This window comes from Condylura cristata, unplaced genomic scaffold (assembly GCF_000260355.1).
Source record: "Condylura cristata isolate star-nosed mole 26May11 unplaced genomic scaffold, ConCri1.0 scaffold00006, whole genome shotgun sequence".
Classification (NCBI taxonomy): domain Eukaryota; kingdom Metazoa; phylum Chordata; class Mammalia; order Eulipotyphla; family Talpidae; genus Condylura; species Condylura cristata.
In genome coordinates this window covers 6,915,131-6,938,005 of record NW_004567107.1, presented here as the reverse complement: position 1 = coordinate 6,938,005, position 22,875 = coordinate 6,915,131, and the positions used below count along the sequence as shown (strand labels likewise).

At 39.3% G+C, this 22,875-nt stretch overlaps 1 protein-coding gene across 1 annotated transcript in view; it reads right to left on the bottom strand.

Annotated features, from left to right (window-relative positions):
* The window catches only part of NR6A1 (nuclear receptor subfamily 6, group A, member 1), a 173,104-nt gene that overhangs the window by 17,197 nt on the left and 133,032 nt on the right, over positions 1-22,875 (bottom strand). Inside the window, exons 3-4 of the mRNA XM_012721211.1 lie at positions 8,507-8,749; positions 1,625-1,680 (exon numbers count right to left, since the gene is read on the bottom strand). Coding sequence (XP_012576665.1) covers positions 1,625-1,680; positions 8,507-8,749 — 299 coding nt within the window. The remainder of the gene's footprint in view (positions 1-1,624; positions 1,681-8,506; positions 8,750-22,875) is intronic.

The following is a 22,875-nucleotide window of genomic DNA, read 5'->3' as shown; positions in this document are numbered from 1 at the left end:
GCCATCAGGCAAGATAAAGAAATAAAAGGCATCTACATTAGAAAGGAAGAAGTAAAAATTTATTTGCAGATGACACTATATTATATATACAGAACTCTCTAAATATCCTCCTCACAAAACCTATTAAACCTAACAAAATAGTTCAGCAAAACTTGAGGGATGCAAAATCAATATATAAAAAATCAGTTGCATTTTTATACACTAAGAACAAATTCTCTAAAAAGAAAATAACTTCACTTACAATAGTATTAAGAAAATTCTACTAATGAGGTGAAAGAAATGCATACTGTTGAAACACTGCTTAAAGAAATTAAAGACAAATAATGGAAAGAAATATCTACGTTCATAAGATATACTGTGAAAATGTTCACACTACTAAGTGATCTACAAATTCAATGCAATCCCTATAAAACATTCTAAATTTTTTTTTTTGGTAGAAAGAGAAAAAACAACCCTAAAATACAAACAGAGTCATGAAGAACCCCAAAGAACCCTGAGATATAACAGTATTCAGAGGCCTTACACTTTCTGATTTCACAACATATCACAAAGCTACATACGAAACAGTATGGCACTGTCCAGTGGCCAGTGGAACCTAACAAAGACACTGTTAGAGTGTCTTTAAAGAATGGTTTCTTCAGCAGAAGGTGCTGGAAAGCTGTCTATTCATGTGCAGAAGAACGAAATTAAACTTATACCATATACAAAACTATTAAAGACTTAAATGGGATTACATAAAATGGAAGTTTCTGCAAAGCAAAGGAAACAATCATGGACGTAAATAGGTAACCTACAGAATACTTGTAAATCAAGTGATCAGGTTAAACTTCATCTTTAGGAAGCCTTTCCTGAGTGTTATAAGTCCCCAGTAATGGCTCCAGTCCAAACAGGAAAGAAACCATGACCTCTTCTTACTCCACAGATGTCCTTTGTTACCACTCACTGTGCCATGATATCTGTTTACATGTCACTTTACACCGAATTCACAGTGCAGGGCCCAGCAGTAAGTACTTAATGAATGTTTGTGGGATTGAATGGGTATGGTCATTCCTACTCTGCAATGCTCTGCCGAAATGTCTTGAGATGCACTTAACAGCAAATGAATCTTGGTGATTTCTGCCAGGCTAAGTTGTCTACAACCTCAAGTGACATAAAATATCACTGGCTGTGAGGAACAGGATCAAAAGCAGTGGGGGTGGGAAATGGCCTGCACTATGGTGATGGCACAGGGTGATTTGGTGATGGGAAGCCCACAGGGAATACAACTGAGATGAAAAAATGCACAAAATGATGTAAAAATAAACTAATATATATATATATATATATATATATAATATATATATAATATATAATATATATAAATCACTTGCTGGCTTAAAGCCAGAACTGGGTTTACTTCCTGTGAAACCCTTAGGAATTGTGGGGATTACAAGAAGAATTTTAACAGTTACCCTAAGAATTTAAGATTTTCAAACCACTTTTGTATCTAGGCATATGCAGTTTTATAGGAATGAAAGCAAAAACGGTTCCTTTCTCAACAGAAGCAGAGGGTCAGGTGAGTAGCTTCAGGAGATGTGGAGTCCTGGCTTTCTAGGATGGATCACAGACAAGTCGTAGAACTCACCTGGACTGGCCCAATGCTCTTATTCCTGCCACCAGGCATACCATCTTCTCTTATTGCTGGAAGGAAACATAAGTCAAGACAGTCAATGGCATGCCCACAGAAGTCAAGTCACAAAAAGAGAACTTGGCCAAAATCACAAGACAGCATAGTGAGGCCAAGATTAAAAGATAGGTCTTTCTGGGTCCAATGCATACTTGAGGCTACCTCCAAGGCAGCAGTGCCAAAGCAACGAACGCACAGTAACTACACTATACACATTCAATATACTCAACAAAGGTGTAGCATTAATGAGTCTCACAGTTACAAATATCTTACCAGAATGATGCAGCTAAAGGTGAAAGAATTCAAAGGTTGGGGGACAGAAAGAATACTCTCATTTTAAAATAAAATTTTTTACTTCCAGTACAAATCTGGGTTTAATTTAGATAAGGAAAACAGATTTTTGTTGTTTCTTTTTAAAATTAATCCTAATTTTGACCCCACTGGTTCTTCCCCACAATGGCAGTAAGTGGAGTTCCCTTGCAGTTCACTTCCCACTCAGGTGATTCTACAAAAGGAAGATGTTATTAGGCAATTTCTGCTATAAAGAGCACTCTTTATATAGTGCCAGCCTCATTAAGAATAACAACTAAGAGGTCCTCCCTGGTGACCCAGGGGTAAGTCTCAGTGCTATCACCACTATGCCTGAGTGTGACCCCTGCCAGGGAGCTGACCCAGATATGGCACAGCAGACCTCTGTGTCCCACCGGCTGCTCCCCAAAGCTGTGTATTTCCGTCAGTCTGCCTGTTCTGCTCCCTACTCTTGTCACTGGTGAATCCTCTCACTCCCCACCCCTGGTACCTCTGGCTTATAGCTCAGTCCCTCTATGTAGGGGAAAAAAAAAAAAAAGATTCTATTACATCGAATGTTTATGGAACACAGAGAGAAGGAATCCTTGATTTGCAGTCAGATAAAATTTTGGTGTCTGGCAAAGCTTTCTGAAAGACAACTTCTGAATTGAGTCTTAAAAGGATGAGAAGGACTACGCAGAGGAAAAGGGCTCCAGGCTGAGTGAACAATGTACAGGAAAGCTTCAACTTGAAAGCAAGCATGGAGTGTTCTTTCTGGGAATTTCTAAGTGGTTTAATATGGCTGAAGCATGAGGCAAGATGTCCGAGGCAAAAGATGAGATTGAGAGGTCAACTGGGGCCAAATCATGGAGAGCTGTGAATGCCAGGTTAAGAGAATGGACTTTCATAAAGGAGTTGGAGGATAAAAGGAAATGCAGGGGAGGGGTGTGGTCAGGTTGGCTTTTCTGAAATACATTTTGTGGAGGGGAGATCCTGCACTGAATATATTTCATTGATAATCTCACTCTCACTGTCTTGGACCAGGTAAAGAAAATACCCAACATGTTCTGCTTTTTGTCTTTTAAAGGGCCACAAATCTTAAAACATTTATATTTTGCTATTTTTTTGTGTTGGTGTTTCAAAACTCATGGTGTCTCTCAACCCCACTTGGAGTAAGGAGACACATATGATGGATATTTACTTCTGTGTTAGGTATTGTCTTGGATAAAATAACCTAGCAGTCAATGAAGTATTTTGCTTAAGGTGACAGAAACTGAGTAGCAGAGTTAGGACTGGAACCTGGAGCAGACTGAGATTGCCTTCTTTCTACTTCTAGTTTTTAAAAGATTTTTAAATTTATTTACATACACAAGAACTGGGGTAGAGGCCAGAGGTGTGGAGGGGTGAGAGGGTTCACCAGAGACAGAGTGGGGAGCAGAGGATATGTTAGGAGAGTTTGCTGCCCCATGTTGGTCACTTCCCTGGCTGGGGATTGAACTTGTGAAGTGGCTTTGGATACCTTCATAGTGCTTCACTTTAATCTGCTGCGCCACCAGGGAGGGCTCTACCTCTAGTATTTTTCATAGTTTGTGCACGTATCATTGGAGAAACAATTTTAGGTGGTACTTTGCCTAAATTCTTAATTAAACACTTATCCTAATGTTCACTAAAAAATACCACTTTTCGGCCCTCCCTGGTGGCGCAGCGGGTTAAAGCACAGCACTAAGAAGCTTAAGCCGCTTCTGCATGAGTTTGATTCCCGCCTGCCCTGGAGGTGACCACATGGCGCGGCAGACCTCTCCTGACCTGCCCGCTGTTCCCCTCAGCAGTGTGCTTCGTAGATCTGCCTGTTCTGCTCCCCACTCTGTATCTGGTGAAGCCTCTCACCGCCCCTGAGCCTCTGGCCTGTACCCCATTTCTGTATGAGCAAACAAATAAATCTTAAAAAACAAAAATACTTTTCTCACTCAGTGAAGTGATAAAAAAATCTCCTTTGAAAACTAATGGATTTTTTCCTAAAAGTTGATTTAAAGAAGAATATAAATAAGCAATTGTAGTGGTTTAGTCAGCACACACACACAAACAGAGCTCTGTGCAGGATCACAGAAATGGTGGGGTAGTGCCTCTGGTCCAAACCTAAAAGTGGCACCAGCCACGTTTCTCCTATCTACTCAGAAGTGCATGTACTTTGATTGCCCTGGAACTCACATACTTACCATTCCACATTCATGTACTTGCTTGGGCCCAAGCAGCTAACCAAATCCAGAAGCCAGAAAAGTGAATGAGACAGCAAGCCACCTATTCAAAGCCCTCCTCAAACCCACTGGAGACTCTCTGGTACATGGGCGAGTCAGCCCAACTACCCTAGCCTGGCACTCACAGCCCTCTGGGTGATCCAGGTCCACCAGGATTCCTCATCCTCATCTCTTCCCACAGATATTACATGGTACTCACAGGAAGCTAATCGTAAGTCCCTGAACATGCCATGTGATTTCACACAGCAGTGCCTCTGTACATGCTTTGCTTCTACTCAGAAGAAAAAAAATTTTATGGTGGAAATCTGGCCACCACCTGACCCAAGCACATCTTAATCAAATGATTCAAGCTAATATGACTAATGGGACAAACTTACCCCACATGCTCTTGATATGATGCAATGAAAGGATGACACATTATTTCTGTGGTATTCTTGCCAAATACGCATAACCTAATATAACTGGGGGCAACTGACAAACCCAAATCAAGGTGTAATTTACAAAAAAGTGTTTTCTTCAAAACTAACAATGTTAATAAGGAGAAAAAAAGGCCGAGGAACCATTTCAAATTAAAGAAGACTAAAGAGACATAAAAACTAAAAGGAATGTGTGACCCTGGACTGGCTCTTAAGAGAGAAAAAATAAATTACACTAAGAAAAAATAAGTTGAATTAGATCTGCTAATTAGAAAATAGTGTTGTGTTGATTTTTCTGTGTTCGATGAAAGTACTAGGGTTATTAGAAGTAAAAGGGAATGACACCTATTATACCCACACATACACAGAGCCAGACAAGGGAGAGGGAGAAACAGAAACATTTCTAAAGAATACTTTAAGCGTGTAAAGAGCTTGAACTTCTATTCTACTAATATTCTCTCAAATGTTATCTCTTTCTGAGATTTCTCAGTGTTCTACTTTTATCCTGGTAAAGTATTATATGGCAATGCCACAGACACACTGTTTCATAAAGTCCTTCTACAAACATCAACCTCCTCCAAGGTTTTCTTAGTTTTTTAATTTTAGTTAACTAGTAATTTATGAGATAACAAAGTTAAGGAAATTTTAAATATCTGCACAGACTTAACTGGTATGAATTCCCCCATGAGGCAGTGTAAGCTTGCTCTTATCTCTGACTTTATCAATATCTTCCCCATTCCACTTACTGTCCTGGCTCCCTATCACAGTCAACCCACCAAACCAGGAAGCACCCACCCTCCAACTGGATTATGTCCTACGGGACATGCAGAAAAGTTGGACTGGTCATTGCTCCCGAGATGTTCACTGCAAGCACAAGGTATTAGGGTCATAACAGAGGGCAAAATGGGCTGCAGAAGTAGAGGGTCACCGAGGGGTAGGTAAGGGTGGTGTCAGAGAAGGTTCTCAAAGAATATTACAAATAAAAGCTGAGTGTGAAAAGAAAAGTCTATATAGTTGAAGAAGAGGTATAAAAAATTCCAGGAAGATGAACCCACATATGCAAAAGCCTCAAAATATCTTAGGGACTGTGGAGCAGAGGACAGACAGAATGTGGATTGTGTAGAGGGAGAAGGGAAGGAATGGCATGGCTGACACCAGCGTCAGTAGAGCCCTAAAAACCTTTCTGAGGAGGCTGAATTTGTTCTCAAGACTGCAAGCTGAATAATGAGGATCATGTGTTTGGGGGTACCCGGGTAGTAATGGGAATGGACAGGCAGAGCATATTCATCACACTTATTATATAAGGTTAGTTAATTTCCTGGCCAGAAAATATTTAGATCTGACAAGATATCTCTGTCCAGAGATGGGAGATGACGCACATGAGCAAGTTCCAGCCATTAACTGGCGGCTGCGTTTAAAAAAAAAAGCCTCTCTCTTAAATTTTGAAATAAATTTAGGAGAGCTGCAAAAACAGTTCAGCTAATTCCCATATACTCTTACACTTAGCTTCCCCTTCTGTTAACATCTTACAAAACCACATTATTCATCAAAATTAAGAAATTAACTTTGAGACAACACCATTAACCAAAGCAAACTTTATTTAGATTTCCCCAATTCTACTGATGTCCTTTTTTTATATTCTAGAATCCAACCTAGGATTCCACATTGCATTAATTAGAATGTCTCTACAGTTTCCTCCAACATGAGTTTTTCAGTCTTCCCTTGCTTTGTGACCCTGACATTTGAGAGAATGTTTTATAGAAATATGAGTGATTTAGAATTTGGACCAGTCTGCTTTCTGTTTGTGTGTGCCCTTCCTAATGTGTCATATTGGGGGTACATGAGTGAGTGTTTTACTGGTGGTGTTAACCTTGTTGATCTCTTGGCTGACATGTTATCTTCAGAATTCTCTACGAAGTTTATATATATATGTAGATGTATATATAAGTCTATATAAAGCTATATATAAAGCTGTAATTACTACTTATTCGGAGACTATATGCAAAAACATTTAGTCTTTTGTTATGTCTAACTAAAAACTTCTCTTTGTACTTACTAAATATCTGAGACTGCAAATATTCTGTCTCTGCTTCAACTTGAGCTCACTTATTTTAGCACCCACCACAGCCATCTTGTCTGCAGCAAATACTAGTACAGTGCACTAATGGGGCATCAATTTTCCTCATTCCTCTTATCAATTAAAATTCTCTAAGGAAAAACTGCCCCTTCTGTAGTCAATTATTTCTATCAATATGAAGTAAAGGGTATTTAATTATTATAAATTAAAATAGATTATTTTATTATTCAAGGTTGTCCCAACTTTGGCCATGAGAACTCCTTCCAGATTGGCTTCTGTGTCCTTGTGATATATTTCTTCTCCCTGCTCCTCCCTCTTTTTTCCTTGAACATTCAAAATTTCAAGCACCAAAAGATGCTCTCCAGGCTTATCTTACATTTTTCCCACCTCTGCTCCAAGAAACCCTAAGAGCTTTTACTGCTATTTACAAAACCTGAGCATCAGGTATGCTCACTGCTATTGGATTATCATTGCTTCTAGCTTCTGTGAATGGTTAAAGCTAGAAAATATATGGATGTATACTAATCTATGCATCCACACACAGATCTGTACTTTTCATCTATCTAGCTACCTGTCTACGTAAAATTGAGTCCATATTGATACCTGATTCCAAACTAGCACCAGGTTTCATTCTCATCTTTGTATTTCCTAATTTCTAACTCCTTTCTCTGATGTGAAAAACTTCTCATTATCCGCAATATACTTACTTGTCTGTTCAACACTAGTCTGCACCCACCCCTACCCCGTACTGGCTGCTTTAAACAAACAAGCAAACACACACACGCACCCACATACAGGACAATTCATTTGTTTGCAGGTGTGTGATTCTGTAGGTTTTGACAAATGCATAGAATTATGTATTGAAAATCACAGTTCTATCACCCCCAAAATATTCTAATGGCAACAGTAATTTTAATTCTGCTCTCTCAGCACCAACCAGGAGGTGGCAGGGTTTCTCTTGGAGAGTCTGTGATCCCCAGACAACTCCGCCTGCCTGCTCTGCTTGCAAAAAGGAACTAAGAAGGCAGCAGCTCTCTGTTCCTTACCCAGGTCACCATCTCCTGGCTATGTTAAAGTTATGAGCATAAGTGTCTTCTTCCCGGAAATAGGTGACTTTAGGTGAAGTCTCAGACACACATAAATGGAATTAAGTAGGATGATTCATCAGAGAAACTAGTCAAGAAGGCAACCCATAAATATGCTTTGATTAAATACAGTGTGGGCAAGAAAGCAAATTGAGAAAATTGAGGACAAAAACCAAATCAGGTGAGGGAGAGTAGATGACCACAGACTCTTTCTTCAGAACATAAATTGGTTGACTGGTGACTAGAAAAGATTTCTGTAAGAGGAAACATAGTGGAAAAGTAGAGAATTTCTAGGTAGAGCAAAGAACCTGAGCACAGGCAGGGCAGTGAAACCTGGGCAGATGAAGTTAGAAAGAAAGGGGACAAAGTTGATAAGTGCCTTTCATTTTAAATTCCTACTTTCTGTCATTCTTTCTCAAAAGAAGATCAAGAAAGGAGGATATTAATCCCAGTTAGAAGCTGCCTATTAATTGGGGTCTTGCCGCACGGAGCCTGTGCCTTCATATCAGAGTCCTTACTGCGTCACCAATCTCTCCACCTAACCTGGGTGATCCCTATAGACAGGAACTGGGACAGATTCAATCTGCATTATGAAAACACAGTACAAGGTCAGATATTTAGCACAGATTTAGGAAATGAGTAAGTTCGAGGCTCAGTAGCTAACACAGGAAGTGAAGAGACGGTCAAGGGTGAACAGCAGGGCCACCAGCACCACTTACCCTTCCGGTTCATCCCCATCTGGAGGCACTTGAGCAGGCGGCAATACTGGCACCTGTTCCTCTGCTTCCGAGACATGACACAGTTCTTATCACGACTGCACCGATAAACCCGCTTGTTGCAAATGCTCCGCTTGAAAAACCCTTTGCACCCTTCACAGGATATGATTCCATAGTGCAAACCTGTGGCACGGTCCCCACAAATGAGACAGGTTCGTTGCTCAGCCCGATCATCTGGAACAGAAACTGAACATATTCAAGTTAGAACATAGAGGAAATAATGGCTTTCAGCCTGCAGTTCTACAACAAGCAATCCTGCTCTGGGTAAGTCAAGACATTAATAGCTCTGGGCAACTGAAATTTAAGCGGTAACCTTTGCAGACCTCACCCTAGGAGTAGAAACTTGCATCTATCTGCAGATACCACAAACATTGCTAATCTTAAAAAACAAAGAAAGGGGACCCTCCCTGGTGGCACAATGGGTTAGGACTCAGCACTACAAGCTAGCTGTAGCCACTTCAGTGCAAATTCAATCCCTAGCCCCAGAGATGATCCACATGGCGCAGCAGACCCCTCCTGACCTGCCTGCTGCTCTCCTCGGCAGTATATTTTGTTGATCTGCCTGTTCTGCTCCCCACTCTGACTCAGGTAAAGCCTCTCACTGCCCCTGCACCTCTGGCTTGTACCCCAGTTCTGTATGAATAAATAAATCTTAAACACACACACAAAGAAATGGAAAAAAAAAATTCATGATTCTTCCCCTGGGTTTCAAAGTCACTTGGACTAGCATCCAAGTCAGAAATCTGGGTGTTATCAATGCCTCCTTCTCCCTTACTTCCCTCAGTCACAGCCTAACACCTTTATCCTGTAGGAAGGTGTAAGGATATTCATGTTGATTATAACTATATAACTAGTAGTTATTGTAAGCATCAAGCACATAAGATATATACAATAAATGATAGTTTTAACTATTAACAAGTGAAGAAGCTTTAACCATACCCAGCTAAACCAACCACCCAGTCATGTAACAGATGGTTTAAATATCTGGTTTCCTGCCTTGAACAACTATTCTATACTAGTACTCTTCTAAGGCAAGGAGACAATGGTGAATAAAAGTCCCTGAGGAAGCTTACATTGTAAGGACAACATGTATTTTGTGTTCGGACCCTATGCTAGATCATCATGATCCCCTCAGTCAAGGAAATCACTGCTTAGCTACAAAGAAGTTAAGGAGGAAAATTAAGCTGGAAATATTGCTCTCCATTTCTTCCCTCAAATTTTACTATTTCAGAAGCAAGCATATGCCAATGAACAGGAATGTGACAAAAAGCACCTTGGTCAACTGTAATGCGAGGCTTTCCGAGCAGGTGCAAGAAACCTCCAGGAAAAGTTTTAATTAGAGGCCAAGGTACAAGTCCGCATTTAAACTTCCTTCCTGAGTAACAGGCAAGATACAGTTATTAAGAACCCCTCTCTAGAATTAGAGAGATCCTTATTTGAAGCCCATTTCTAACACTAGCTGGGTGAATTTGAGCAAATTAAGTTATTTCACTTCCAGTATAGTTTCACTCATCTGTAAAATGGGAGTTGTAATTTACTATGCCTGGATAAAGTACTAAGAACAGTGCTTTCGCTGCAATATTTATTTATTTATTTATTTGTTTGTTTGTTTGTTTGTTTGTTTGTTTATTTATTTATTTATTAAGATTTATTTATTTATACAGAACGGGGTACAGGCTAGAGATGCGGAGGGTGTGGGAAGAGACAGAGATGCAGAGACAGAGTGGGAAGCAGAACAGGCAGATCGACGAAGTACACTGCTGAGGGGAGCAGTGGGCAGGTCAGGAGGGGCAGCGCCATGTGGATCTCCTGGGGCAGGCTGGGATGGAACTCATGCGGAAATGGCTTAAACTTCTTAGTGCAGTGCTTTAACCCGCTGAGCCACCAGGGAGGGCCCACAATAGATATTACAGGAAAAGAATCTTTGAAGATCAAATTAAAGATCTTGAGCTAAGGAGATCATTCTGGATTTCAAAGGTGGGATCAATTTGCAGCCATACATCTTTAAGGAGGAGGCAGTGGAAGATTTGCTAAGACAAAAGAGGAACACACACACACACACCACACACACACACACACAAGGGATACTAGGAGCCACTAACAGCTCTTCCCTAGCACCTTTAGGGGAAATTCAATTCTATCACACCTTCATTTCTGTCCGGTGATAAGAATTTTGGACTTTTGGCTTAAGAATTCTAAGAAAATCAATTTCTGTTGCTTTCAGTAACCCAGCTTGTGGTAATTTTTCTTAACAGCTGCACAGGAAATTACATCGTATTTCCACATTAAGTGACCTGCTCAAAGTCACCAGGCAAACAGTAATTAAAGAGAGAATGAGATATATGATGCCACAGACAAGGGGAAATAGAGCAAGATATGGGGAGGGGACTTGCATAGGTTCTTGAGGACTTTATAATTCCTAGATAGAGGGCTTTAGAAGGTTCGGATGTACCTCCTAATTGCCGAACTGTAGCAAACTGACAATACAATGTTCAATTTTTGCTTTTCTTAAACCAACTTTAGTGTCTATAATTTGCAACTAAAAGAAACTTGGCTAAGCTACCCTATAAAAACAGCTCCAGTACCGTAAGTATTCCTTTGCTTTTCCTTTAAAAGACACCAAGAAAGCTCAAGGTAAACAGAACAAAGTTAAAATAGAAAATTTAAAAACTAAACCAGGGAAGGCCAAACAGGAAAAACGGATGGCGAAACAGCAGCATTTATTGTGTCTGGGATGGGATTTTGTTTCAATACTGGGCTAGGGCAGCTGTCAGGGCATCATGATTGACTATAAAAGAATCTAAATTTTCTTATTTTTAACAAAAACTGTCAATATTCTATATATATATAAAGTATAAGCTAAACTCTATCAGAAATTAAAAATCATTGTAGTCAGTATCTCCAAGGACCCTGCTCTTCACTGATAGGGTTTCACTGAGCACAACACCACAAGCAGGTGCCAAACGTACTTTGTTTACGGCATCACACAATTCCCGTAAGGTACAGCGACCACTATTTTGCAAAACACAGCAGAAAAGTCATTTGTCCATTAGGAAATGGACGACACTAATCTGACAATATCAGAACTAGAGTTCATAACCTCTTAAGGCATTTTGTACATCTGGATCCAGAGCAAAGGATCTTTTGAACAACAATCAAATACAGACCCATAAGAGTATGTTCATGTCTTGTAACAATGTTGTTCTTTTCATGATCTTTAAAAAAGCTATACTGGGATCAAAGACTAGAGGGGCATGTTTTTCCACCAATGGGCACACAAAAAAAGAGTCTTGATCTTCAAGTCCAGTGACTGCTTCTCTGGCTACAGCTCTTACTGTCATACTCGTTTCTACAAACAGTTACCAACTTAAGAGTAAAAAGGGGAGCAGGGGTGGAACACCTCAAATCTATGTATCTAATGATTACATTCCATGACCACAGCAAGGCAAACCTTCCATTCTATTTGCAGGTAAGGCAAGTTCTTCTCCACTTGGGAAAACAAACAAACAAGATTTCACTTTATAAATTAACAAATGAAAGCAAAATGCACCCATTAGGGCCTGGTCAGAAATTAAATATAGATTTCTGCACCTCCTGTTCTTAAAAAGAACTCGAAGGATACCATAAGCATGTGTGCCTTCATGATTTAATTTGTGCCAGGCTAGAGAAAGGATTATTCTTACTTTACTGATACAACAAACAACATTCAATAAGTGCTAAGTGTATACTAACTTATTTGCTCATCATATTAACTAAGAGGTATTATTACCCTCATACTAGAAAACCTGGTCTTAAGTGTTGTTAGGTAGAGCCTTAAGAAACTGCCTTGAACAGACCTTTACTGAAAGCATGAATTCCTGCTAAAATATTCTAAGACAAGGGGCTAACCCATACCCTACTTGTACAGCCCTGTTTTCATTCAATAAGGCACATCATTCCACTCATTCTATTTAAGATAGTTTTGATGGTTCAAACGATTTCCCTTACACTGTGGCAAACCTAAAGGTTTACCCTGAAACTTTCCCCATTGGCCATAATTTATGTGCGCATGGGCAAAAAATGTACAATTTAACCTTGTTCATATGCCAACTATTCAGAGATTTAAAGATACATGAGGTTGTCAAATGTGAATTTTTCTTACTCTTATTCTCCCATTTCTCTATCTCTTGAAACACACTGCTGAAGGTAGCAGAGGGTGAGACAGGGAGGTCTGCTATGCCATATGGGTCGGTCAGCTTCCTGGCCAGGGATGGAACTCATGCTGCAGTGGCTAGAGATAGCCTGATGGCACTCTAACCCCTGTGCCACCAAGGAGGCCCCATTTCTCTTCTCTCTCTTTTTTTTAAAGGTTTATTTATTTATGCATAAAAGAATTGGGGTAGAGGTCAGAGGTATGTGTGTGAGTGTGGGGTGGTGGTGAGAGGATTTACCAGAGACAAGGGTGGGAAAAAAGGGCAGATGTACAGAATAACTCTGCTGAGGGGAGCAGCGGGAGGGTCGGGAGAGGTCTGACATGCCATGTTGGTCACTTCCTTGGCCAGGAATTGAACTCCGGTTGCAGTGACTGCTGATTGCTTCATAGTGCTGTGCTGTAACCAGGGAGGGCCCCCATTTCTCATTTTTTTTTTTAAAGATTTATTTATTTGTGTATACAGAACTGGAGTACAGGCCAGAGGCTCAGGGGCGGCGAGAGGCTTTACCAGAGACAGAGTGGGGAGCAGAACAGGCAGATCGATGAAGTACACTGCTGAGGGGAGCAGTGGGAGGGTCAGGAGAGGTCTGCCACGCCATGTGGTCACCTCTGGGGCAGGCGGGAATCGAACTCATACGGAAGTGGCTTTAGCTTCTTAGTGTTGTGTTTTAACCCGCTGCGCCACCCCAGGGAGGGCCCATTTCTCATTCTTAATGAATCAAATAGTATCAAAATTTCTCTCAAAAGTATCCAGAAACGAACAGGTTTGTTTCTCTAAACACAATTTATTTAAGGCTTAATCAGCTTTGCCTTAAATGTTTCTGAACCAGCTAATAACACATAATAGTAATTCATAATTACTGATGCTATAAAAAATGCCATCTGGGGCTCTCCCTGGTAGCACAACATGTTAAAGTATCACATTATGAAGCTCTCTGAAGCCACTGCAGCATGAGTTCCATTCCCGGCAGGCCGGGGAGCTGACCCACATGGTGTGGCAGACTTCTTCTGGCCTGCCCACAGCTCCCCTCAGTAGTGTACTTTGTCAATCTGCCTGTTCTGCTCCCCTCTGTCTCTGGTGAATCCTCTCGCTACCCCTGCACCTCTGGCCTGCACTCCAGTTCTGTAAGCATAAATAAATAAACCTTAAAAAAAAATGCCATCTGATATTTTACAGTTGGAAAACAGAAGCTTAAAGGGGTAAAAGAAACTTAATTTTCGTTACTTAATCAAGAATGAAGCTGGAATCAGAACTGTGAATTCCAATCCCTCTCTACATTTAATTCATATCTGGTTCTATCTAAAACCTGAAGAGTCTATTACGTATGTCATTAACTGATATAGTACTTCTTTTATCAAGATTTATTTATGTATACAAGAACTGGGGTACAGGCCAATTCTACAGAGAGGTGCAGGGGGTAAGAGGATTTACTGGAGACAGAGTGGGAAGCTGTGAGGGAGGCAGATTTGACTGAAATACATTGCTGAGGGGAGCAGCGGGCAGAAAAGAGGAGTCTGCGGCACCATGTGGGACACCTCCCTGGCCGGGGATCAAACTCATGCTATAGGGGCTGAGGAGAGCTTCACAGTGCTACATTTTAACCCCTTGCACTACCAGAGAGGGCCCTAACTGATATATGAATGTTAAACCCAAGGCTAGGGTATTTACATTTCTCCTGGATCAATTCTATTTTTCTTAATGTAGTATCATTTCCATATATCAAAAAATATTTTCTTTTGTATTGATCATTTAATTTTTAATTATTTTATAACAGTTTATTTTTACATCATTTTGTACATTTTTTTTTTCATCTCAATTGTAATCCCCGCAGGTTTCCCATCACCATGTCACCCGTGTGCCATCACCAAAATCCCGTGCACTTCCCTCCCCCACTTTTTTGATCCCATTCCCCACTCCACCCCCACAAAATGTCTCTGGTATATGGTTGTTCATTATTTTTGTTAGTTTCTCGCCTGGTCCATTATACTCCTGCTATGAGTGAAACCATCTGGTATTTTTCTTTCTCTTTCTGGCTTATCTCACTAAGCATGATCTTTTCCAGCTCCATCCAAGTTGCTGCAAAAGACATGTGTTTCTCTTTTTTGGTTGCTGAGTAATACTCCATTGTATATAGGTACCACATCTTTTTTATCCAGTCATCTACGTCTGGGCATTTGGGCTGCTTCCATGTTTTTCCAATTGTAAATAAAGCAGCAATAAACATGGGGGTGCAGGTATCAATCAGTGTTTCTGTGTCTTTTGAGTAGATACCTAGGAGTGGGACTGCTGGGTTGTAGGGAAGCTCCATGTTTAGCAGTTTGAGGAACCTCCAAACAGTTTTCCATAGTGGTTGTACTAATTTGCATTCCCACCAGCAGTGCAGGAGAGTTCCTTTTTCTCTACATCCTTGCCAACATTTGTTGTTGCTAGTTGTTTGAAGATGTGCCATTCTCACTGGGGTGAGGTGGTATTTCATTGTGGTTTTAATTTGCACGATTCTATTTTTTAATGTATATAGTTTTAAAGATCGTTTATTTATTTATGCATACAAGAGCTGAGGTGCAGGCCATAGGTGTGGGAAGTTTGCGGGGAAAGGATGAGAGGATTCACCAGTGACAGAGGATTCACCAGTGACAGAAAGGTGGACCCACGGAAGGGAGCAGAGCTCAAGATAGGAGCGGTCTGCTGAGCCATGTGGGTTAGGGATCAAACTTGTGCAGCAGTGGCTGTGGATAGCTTCACTGTGCTGACATTTAACCCTGTGCAACACCATAAAGACATCATCTTTTATCAATTCTATTTTTATAAAATAATAAATTATATATGTCATTCTAGTCTATTGAAATCTTAGGGGATCTGGTCCTTCCTCTCAGTATGTTAGTTATTTCCTAGCTTATCTTCCATTTATGGTCATTATTACTTTCATTTTCATCCTTAAGATAGACTCCTTAAACAGAATGTGGCCTTGGGGAAGCTACTAGAGAACCCTTTCTCCAATCTGATTTAACCATTAGCATTCTGGAAACAGCTGTTCAACTAGTTTTGTTTCTTAATTAGGCCAGACATTCTAGTCTAGCCTACATTTCTCTACCTTAAGCCTAAGAATATCACTGACAACTGTGTCACATGCCTCACTGAAAATGACTCACTAAATCTACAGCTTTCTCTGACTAATGCATTTAACACAAAGGAAATATTCACAGCCATTCCTAATTCAGTGCTCTTTACCTATTAATTCAATGCTCTAATCTGCTTAAAATATAGTGGGAAGAAAACCCGTCAAATAAATACCTCAAAGTGGGGACTATGAGTCATAGTAACTATATAGTACTCATCAGTCAGCAAGATAGAGAGACAATGGAGTAGACGAAAAGCTGAGGGTTTAAAAAATGATAGGCATTTTAAAACTCTGAGCAAGGTAGTTTGCAATCTACAAAAACTGCAATGAGTAAAAACATTAGTGTTGGTAGAGAAAAGAATCTTACAAGAATCAGGACTGAATAGAAATGGTTGATTCCAGGTTTGAGGCAGAATATATAAGGTTCGTCTTACTGTGCTAGCTAAAGCTAATAATGGAGTCATGTCAAAAAGATACAAGAAGCTGTATAAAAAGTCCCCACTAGTCTAAAATGAAGCAATCTATGCATCAAAAAATAATAATGATGGCAATTAAATGATAGAATCAAAACACTTGAAACAGAAAAACCAATGCATTCATAATATTAAAAAGAAAACCCTCATGAATTACCACTAGAGGTTGCTAGGACACCAACTCATTATTCTGAGAATTGATGAATAATAAAGAGGAAAAAACAAAGTAAAAACTACTGGAATCTTTCTCTCCTCCCCATGAAAAAGAAAAGAGGGAGGAGAACTTCAGACTTTTAATGAGAAGACAATTAGGTGAACAGACCTGCCTGGTAGCCTGGCAGTCAAGGGAACAGGCTTGGTAGGGTAGGTAGATCTTGGGGCTCATGGCAAGGTCTCAACTTGGAGAAGGGAAGGAAGGAGACAATAATCAGTTTTATAAATCTCTGGAGCAAAGGCAATGGAACATGGAAATTACGAATTTGGATCAGAGACTAAAATTCTTTAAAATTCAAAACTAGGCTCTGACACTTGCTAGCTGTGTGACTTTGGAAATTTTCTTAATCTCTCTGAAGTTACATCAGCTTCTAATTTATAAAATGTGGATTATATGTTACCCTCCTCAAACAACAGTTGTGGGAATCAATGAGTTAACAAATTACTTACAAACGACATGGAACTCTAGCTTCCTCATGGGTTGTATCAGACAAAGCTTGGCAAACCCGAAGGTACCAGATGATACTGATGGTTAACTGTCTTTATTTCTTCTTTTTTTAAAAACCTTAAAACATTTAACATTTATTGATACAATAGCACAGAGGAAGAACATTTAGTCTGGTGGAAAGACTGGAAGAACAGATTTCCTAGAGGAAATGAGTTCTGAACCATGACTACTAGAGAGGGTACAGGCACAGTCAACAACTGGCAAATGAAGGCATTTAAAATTTGGAGCTGGAAACCCTTCTCCAACTTGTGCCTCCTCTGAAAAGAATCTTTTTCCCTTCTAAAATAGCAGTCAATACAGTTCAGTGAGTTTTAGCACAACTACCAAGATGAGTTACATGGAGATAGTCACAAATATAGTATCAAGTATCAAGATATTTATCCACTAAAGAGCCTTAATCTATCCCACGTAAAGTCATGATTTTCTACTAAATCTGTCCCTACAAAACTTTAAAGGGAGTTTACTGGTTACTCATGATAAATGAAACCATGCATGAACATTAAAAGAAAAAAGACAACATGCTTGGTTTTTGCTATAGTTTTCCAATCCTTATGGATAATCTTTAAGATTTTGTTTAAGTTAGAAATTATTCTAATGTATCTACAGGAAATGTCTCACTAAGTTTCATTTCTTTACATTTGAACAAGCCTGTTGAAATGAATAAGGGAAGATAAAGACCTTGGGGTCTCTCTCAACTGACACAGATTAATTTTCGGGGCCAAAATATCAAATTCAAAGAAAATAATGAAAATGATGAATAAAGTAGCTGATATGGTTGGCCTAAAAGATTATTAACAATCTGAACCAGAGAGGACCCTAACCACATGAGGACACGTCTGCCTAAATAAACGGATGCTACCATCTCCATTTAGAGAGAACAATAAGCAAACGAGAATCTAGTTATTTATAAATAAGTATGGCCATGCATCTGATAAGACTTTTACATTACTTAGGTTACTGTTTTTATAAAAGTGGTAGGACCTCTCAATTATAATTAACAAATAAATGCAAAGAGGTAAGACATTATAGTAACATCTGGTACTGGAATTGCTACAAAGAGGCTCATTTTTTGAATGAATGAATATATACATGCATAATAAAAGGCATGACTTAAGTTACATGTTTTCCAAATAAAAAGTTATAATCCATTGTACAAATACCCATTTTTGAAAGAAATATAATAGAAAATATCAAAGTACATCACCTGTAGCAAGAGTAAAATACTGTGAAATCTTTCTTTCAATTAAAATGTGTACATAAAAAAAATGTGTACATTTGTATGTCTGTGTGTGCACGTGTGCAGGGGTATGCTAGGTCACAATGTTCCATGCATCAATATAAAAAGTCTGCAATGCATTGGTTTGGTATTTAATTCCAGGGGATGAATTCCAGTTATGCCACTTCTAGCTCTGTAACTGGCACATGACTCAGCTCTCACAGCCACCAGTGTGACAGTACTCACACCTCATAGAGTTGCCAGGGAGTTTGTGAAATAGCTATAAAGTAGTAATAGCTAACGAACAGCTATATACCAGAGACATTTTATGGGGTGGAGTGGGGAATGGGGTCAAAAACAGTGGAGGGAGGGAAATGCACTGGACTATGGTGATGCCACAGGATGATTTGGTGATGGGAAGCCCACGGGGGTTACAACTGAGATGGAAAAAGACTCAAAATGATGTAAAAATAAGCTATTATATTATTTTAAAAAATAATAGCTAACATGTGCATGTGGTTTCTATATTGTCAAATGTTAATAATACACTCATTCCTCACAACTCCTTGCAATGGATACAACTGTTATCTTCATTTTGTAGATGTACAAACTGAGGGGCAAAGATGATAAAGAAATATGCTTATGGGACCTCCCTGGTGGCGCAAGAGGTTAATCACTATCTAGTGATCCCCCGCCAGGGAGCCGATCCACATGGCGCAGCAGACATCTTTTGTCTGGCCCCTATGCTCAGCAGTGTATTTCAGTAGGTCTGCCCGTTCTGCTTCCCGCTCTGTCTCTGGTGAATCCTCTTAACCCCCATACCTGTGGCCTACACCCCAGTTCTTTTACGAATAAATAAAAGTAAAAATAAATTGAAAAAAGAGAAAGAAAAAAGAAATCTGCTGAAGATCCCACTGCTACTATACAGCAGAGCCAGAATTCTAAGCACTCTTGCACCAGAATCTGAGACTATTCACACTACACATTCTGCTTAATATAAACCCTGGAATACAGTAAATACAGAATGAATGTTAGCTGTGTTGGTGCAATTAAATACAGACTGGAATCCAATAAAAATTTGCAGTTTTATGAAAAATTCTGGTATTTCTGTTTTTAAAAAACTATTATAAACAAGCAATAAATGGTACTTTAATATTAAAAAGGCTTTGATAGAATCCAAAATTATTCCACTCTCAGCAAGCTAGGAGTAGAAGAAGCTTGTTTATTATGATTGAGGTCATCTAAAATGTAAACCAAATTTCATACTTATGATAAAACGCTTTTAGAAAGCTTTTCTTTTGCAATTGGAAGTAAAACAAAAATGATATCACATTATTAACATCTGCATTCGACACTGGAAGTTCTAGTCTGCCATTAAAATAAAAAAAATACAAAAAACTAAATCTATACCAACAACAAATGAAATTCTGAAAATACACCATTTACAATAGCATCCAAAAAATATAAAAACACTAGAATGCAATCTAATAACAGTAAGTACCAATGGAATATTATGCAGCAGTAAAGATATATGAAATATTACAACAATGTAGAGGACTTGAACACATAATATAAGGTAAAAGAAACCAGAAAGAAAAGGAATCCAATTTTATTAAATAAGCTAAAACAACAACAAAACAGCTACAGTTGAGAAAGAGACAGTGAGGAGAATGTGGGAGTGAAAAAGAGCTTATGGATCCTGGTGATGCTGTCTTGACTTAAGAGTACTTGTTTTTTAGTAACTCATTAAATGGTAATTTCTGTTTTATGTACTTTTCTCTAGGTGTTGATTTCACAGTTAAAAGGTTGAAAACAAAGACAGCAGGCACTTTAGGAAAGGGAAATAACAGCAGTGACAAAGGGAAGCATCTAAATGCAAGGCGTGTTTGAGGGAATTGCAACAGAATATTAAAGTGGATGTATCTTATAGAATAAATGTAGTTTGGAACAGACTGAAATAGATTTTATTCTATTACTAAAAGGCTACTGACATTTTTGAGTATAGAGATCTCTGGATCAAAGCAGTTACTTTAGAAGTAATTAATCATTAGTTATGAGATTAATTTCATAATGATATGAAGATTGCAACAAGAGGGACAGCACTGGTTACTGAGGTCACAGAAATGAGGAAGAACAGAATGGCTGAAAGCAAGTAAAAATAAATCTCGGGAGCTTTGAGAGGGCTTGTGGGCTGACTAGATTCCAGAGTAAGAGGAAGGAAGGAAGGAGGCAGGCAGGAAAATGTCAAAAATGAACTAGCAGTTCTAAATCTAACTGTAAGGAATGTATTAACATTACAAGAAATAAAATACTGACTGAGACAAAACCAAAAAATTGACTGAGACTTTAGTCTAAAAAAGTATAATGGATGGGTTAAACAGAAATATTCTAAAGGCAGTCAATTATTTTTTATTTTTATTGTTTTTTAGATTTTTATTTATTTATTCATACAGAACTGGGGTACAGGCCAGAGATGGTGAGCAGATTCACCAGCAACAGAGTGGGGAGCAGAACAGGCAGATTGACGAAGTACACTGCTGGGGAGAGCAGTGGGCGAGACAGGAGAGGTCTGCCAAGCCATGTGGATCCCCTCAGGGGCAGGCAGGGATCGAACTCATGCAGAATTGGCTTAAGCTTCTTAGTGCTGTGCTTTAACCCAATGTGCCACCAGGGAGGGCCCAAGACAGTCAATTATTTAAGAGATGAAAGGTAGGTCCAGAATGGACTTTAGGAGTCAGTGACACAACCAAGAGATGCTTTGGCTACAGACTGGATCTGCAAGGAGGGAGAGAATGTGTAGAGAAGCAGCAACAAGTTGATACCAAAACATACAGAGGGAAAGGAAAGAAGTCAGGGTAGGAAAGCCAGATAACACAGTCAAAGAAGAAATAGGTGGAGCATAAAGCCAGGATGAGGTATCATCAAGATGGTGACAGAAAAGGTTCCTTGTTTTGCTCCCAAGAGAAACATTTGACCAGAGGGACACTACACAGAAACTCCTGTGGATCAGGGTAAGGCTGAAGCACCCCCTGCACACCTTAGAGACCTAACAGACCAAACCAAAAGGGCCTTGAAGGAGGTTCATGCTTTGCCAACCCGAGGTGGGTGGAAAGGCCTGGGCAGGAGGTACAGGAAGAGGAGGAAGGTATGTATCAAAACTAAGTGTCAGTGCTGCTGCCTTTCATTTTTAACCAAGGAAACAGCAATCACAACAGAATCTGTGAGAACAACTAAATAGATGTAGTGTCACTAAGTTCCTTCATATTAGCAATCAATTCTATTTAATTTGCTGAAGTCCTTTATGGAACGGCTTCCTACTCTCATACTTCCAGTCTTGAAACAAAATACCTCCCCACCCCGAGAAGGGCATTTTACCTATTGCAAGGACTCAGGTTACAGAAATTACATCTAGAAACTGATTTTTATCAAAACCTGCTTTTCAGACTGTGATGAAGGCCAGATTTAGAAAACGGAGGTTTCTAAACTTTCCAACTGCTCTCCCACCTCCACATTATACTGACAACTAAGGCAATCTGGAATATGCCTGGCTAAAAGATATTTAAAACCACGTCTCAACTAGACTACTGGTTCCTTGATCAGCTGCATATTCTAAGTATTGATTACACTCGTTTTCAAATTGAAATTATGTCTGGTGCTGTAGGGGAAGGAAATCGGGAACTTGTACCTTCAAAATATCATTTGCTAACACAAAATTTAAACAAAAATGAGTAAATATAACAGGACTTCTTCCTTTACTCATATACTCTTCCTCCTCCACTGTGTAACATTATAAAATTCCATTTCCAGAGGCACACACAAAGATTCTTAGAAAACATTTCTTGAAAACAACATCAGTTGAATGAAAACAATGAGCAACTGAAAGGGTTGCTAAGGACTAAATGTTTGGAAGTTATTTCTTATCGGTTACTGAATAAAAGACAAAACAAAATGTTACTGTCATTAACTGCTTAGTCCTGGAGACAAAGAAGCTCAAATAAGTTAGCTGAAGTCATAAGAAATGAATCCAGGGGAAATGAACCCCATCATTAACAGATGTGAGGCAAGAAAATACAAATCCAGGTCATCACCCCCAGTTTCTATCTCTTATAGGTAGGAATCTTTGAATTAGATTTCTATTTGTGAATACCATTTTCACATGAATGAAAATTTGTTTTCTAGATAGAACAACCTGCAAATTTGTAGTTTTGTCCTATTTGGACTATTACTAGAAACCTTTTTTTCTTTTCGTGTAAAAGAATTTGTGTAAAAAGAATTCTTTTGTGTAAAAGAATTGGGGAATAAGAGGATTCACCAGAGTGGGGAGCAGAACAGAGATTGACTTAAAAACACTTAAGTAGATTGACTTAAAAACACTGCTGAGGGGAAAAGCAGGCAAGACAGAAGAGCTTCACTACACCACGTGGGTCAGCTCCCTGGCAGGAGTCATACTCAGGCCATAGTGGTGATGGTGCTGAGAGAACACCTAAGCCACCTTGGAGGTCAATTACTGGAAACTTTCAAGGTTTACTTAGGGAAAAAAAAGTTGGTTTAATGAAAAGTCTTCTTTGAAAAGGTAGGAAAAGACAGATAT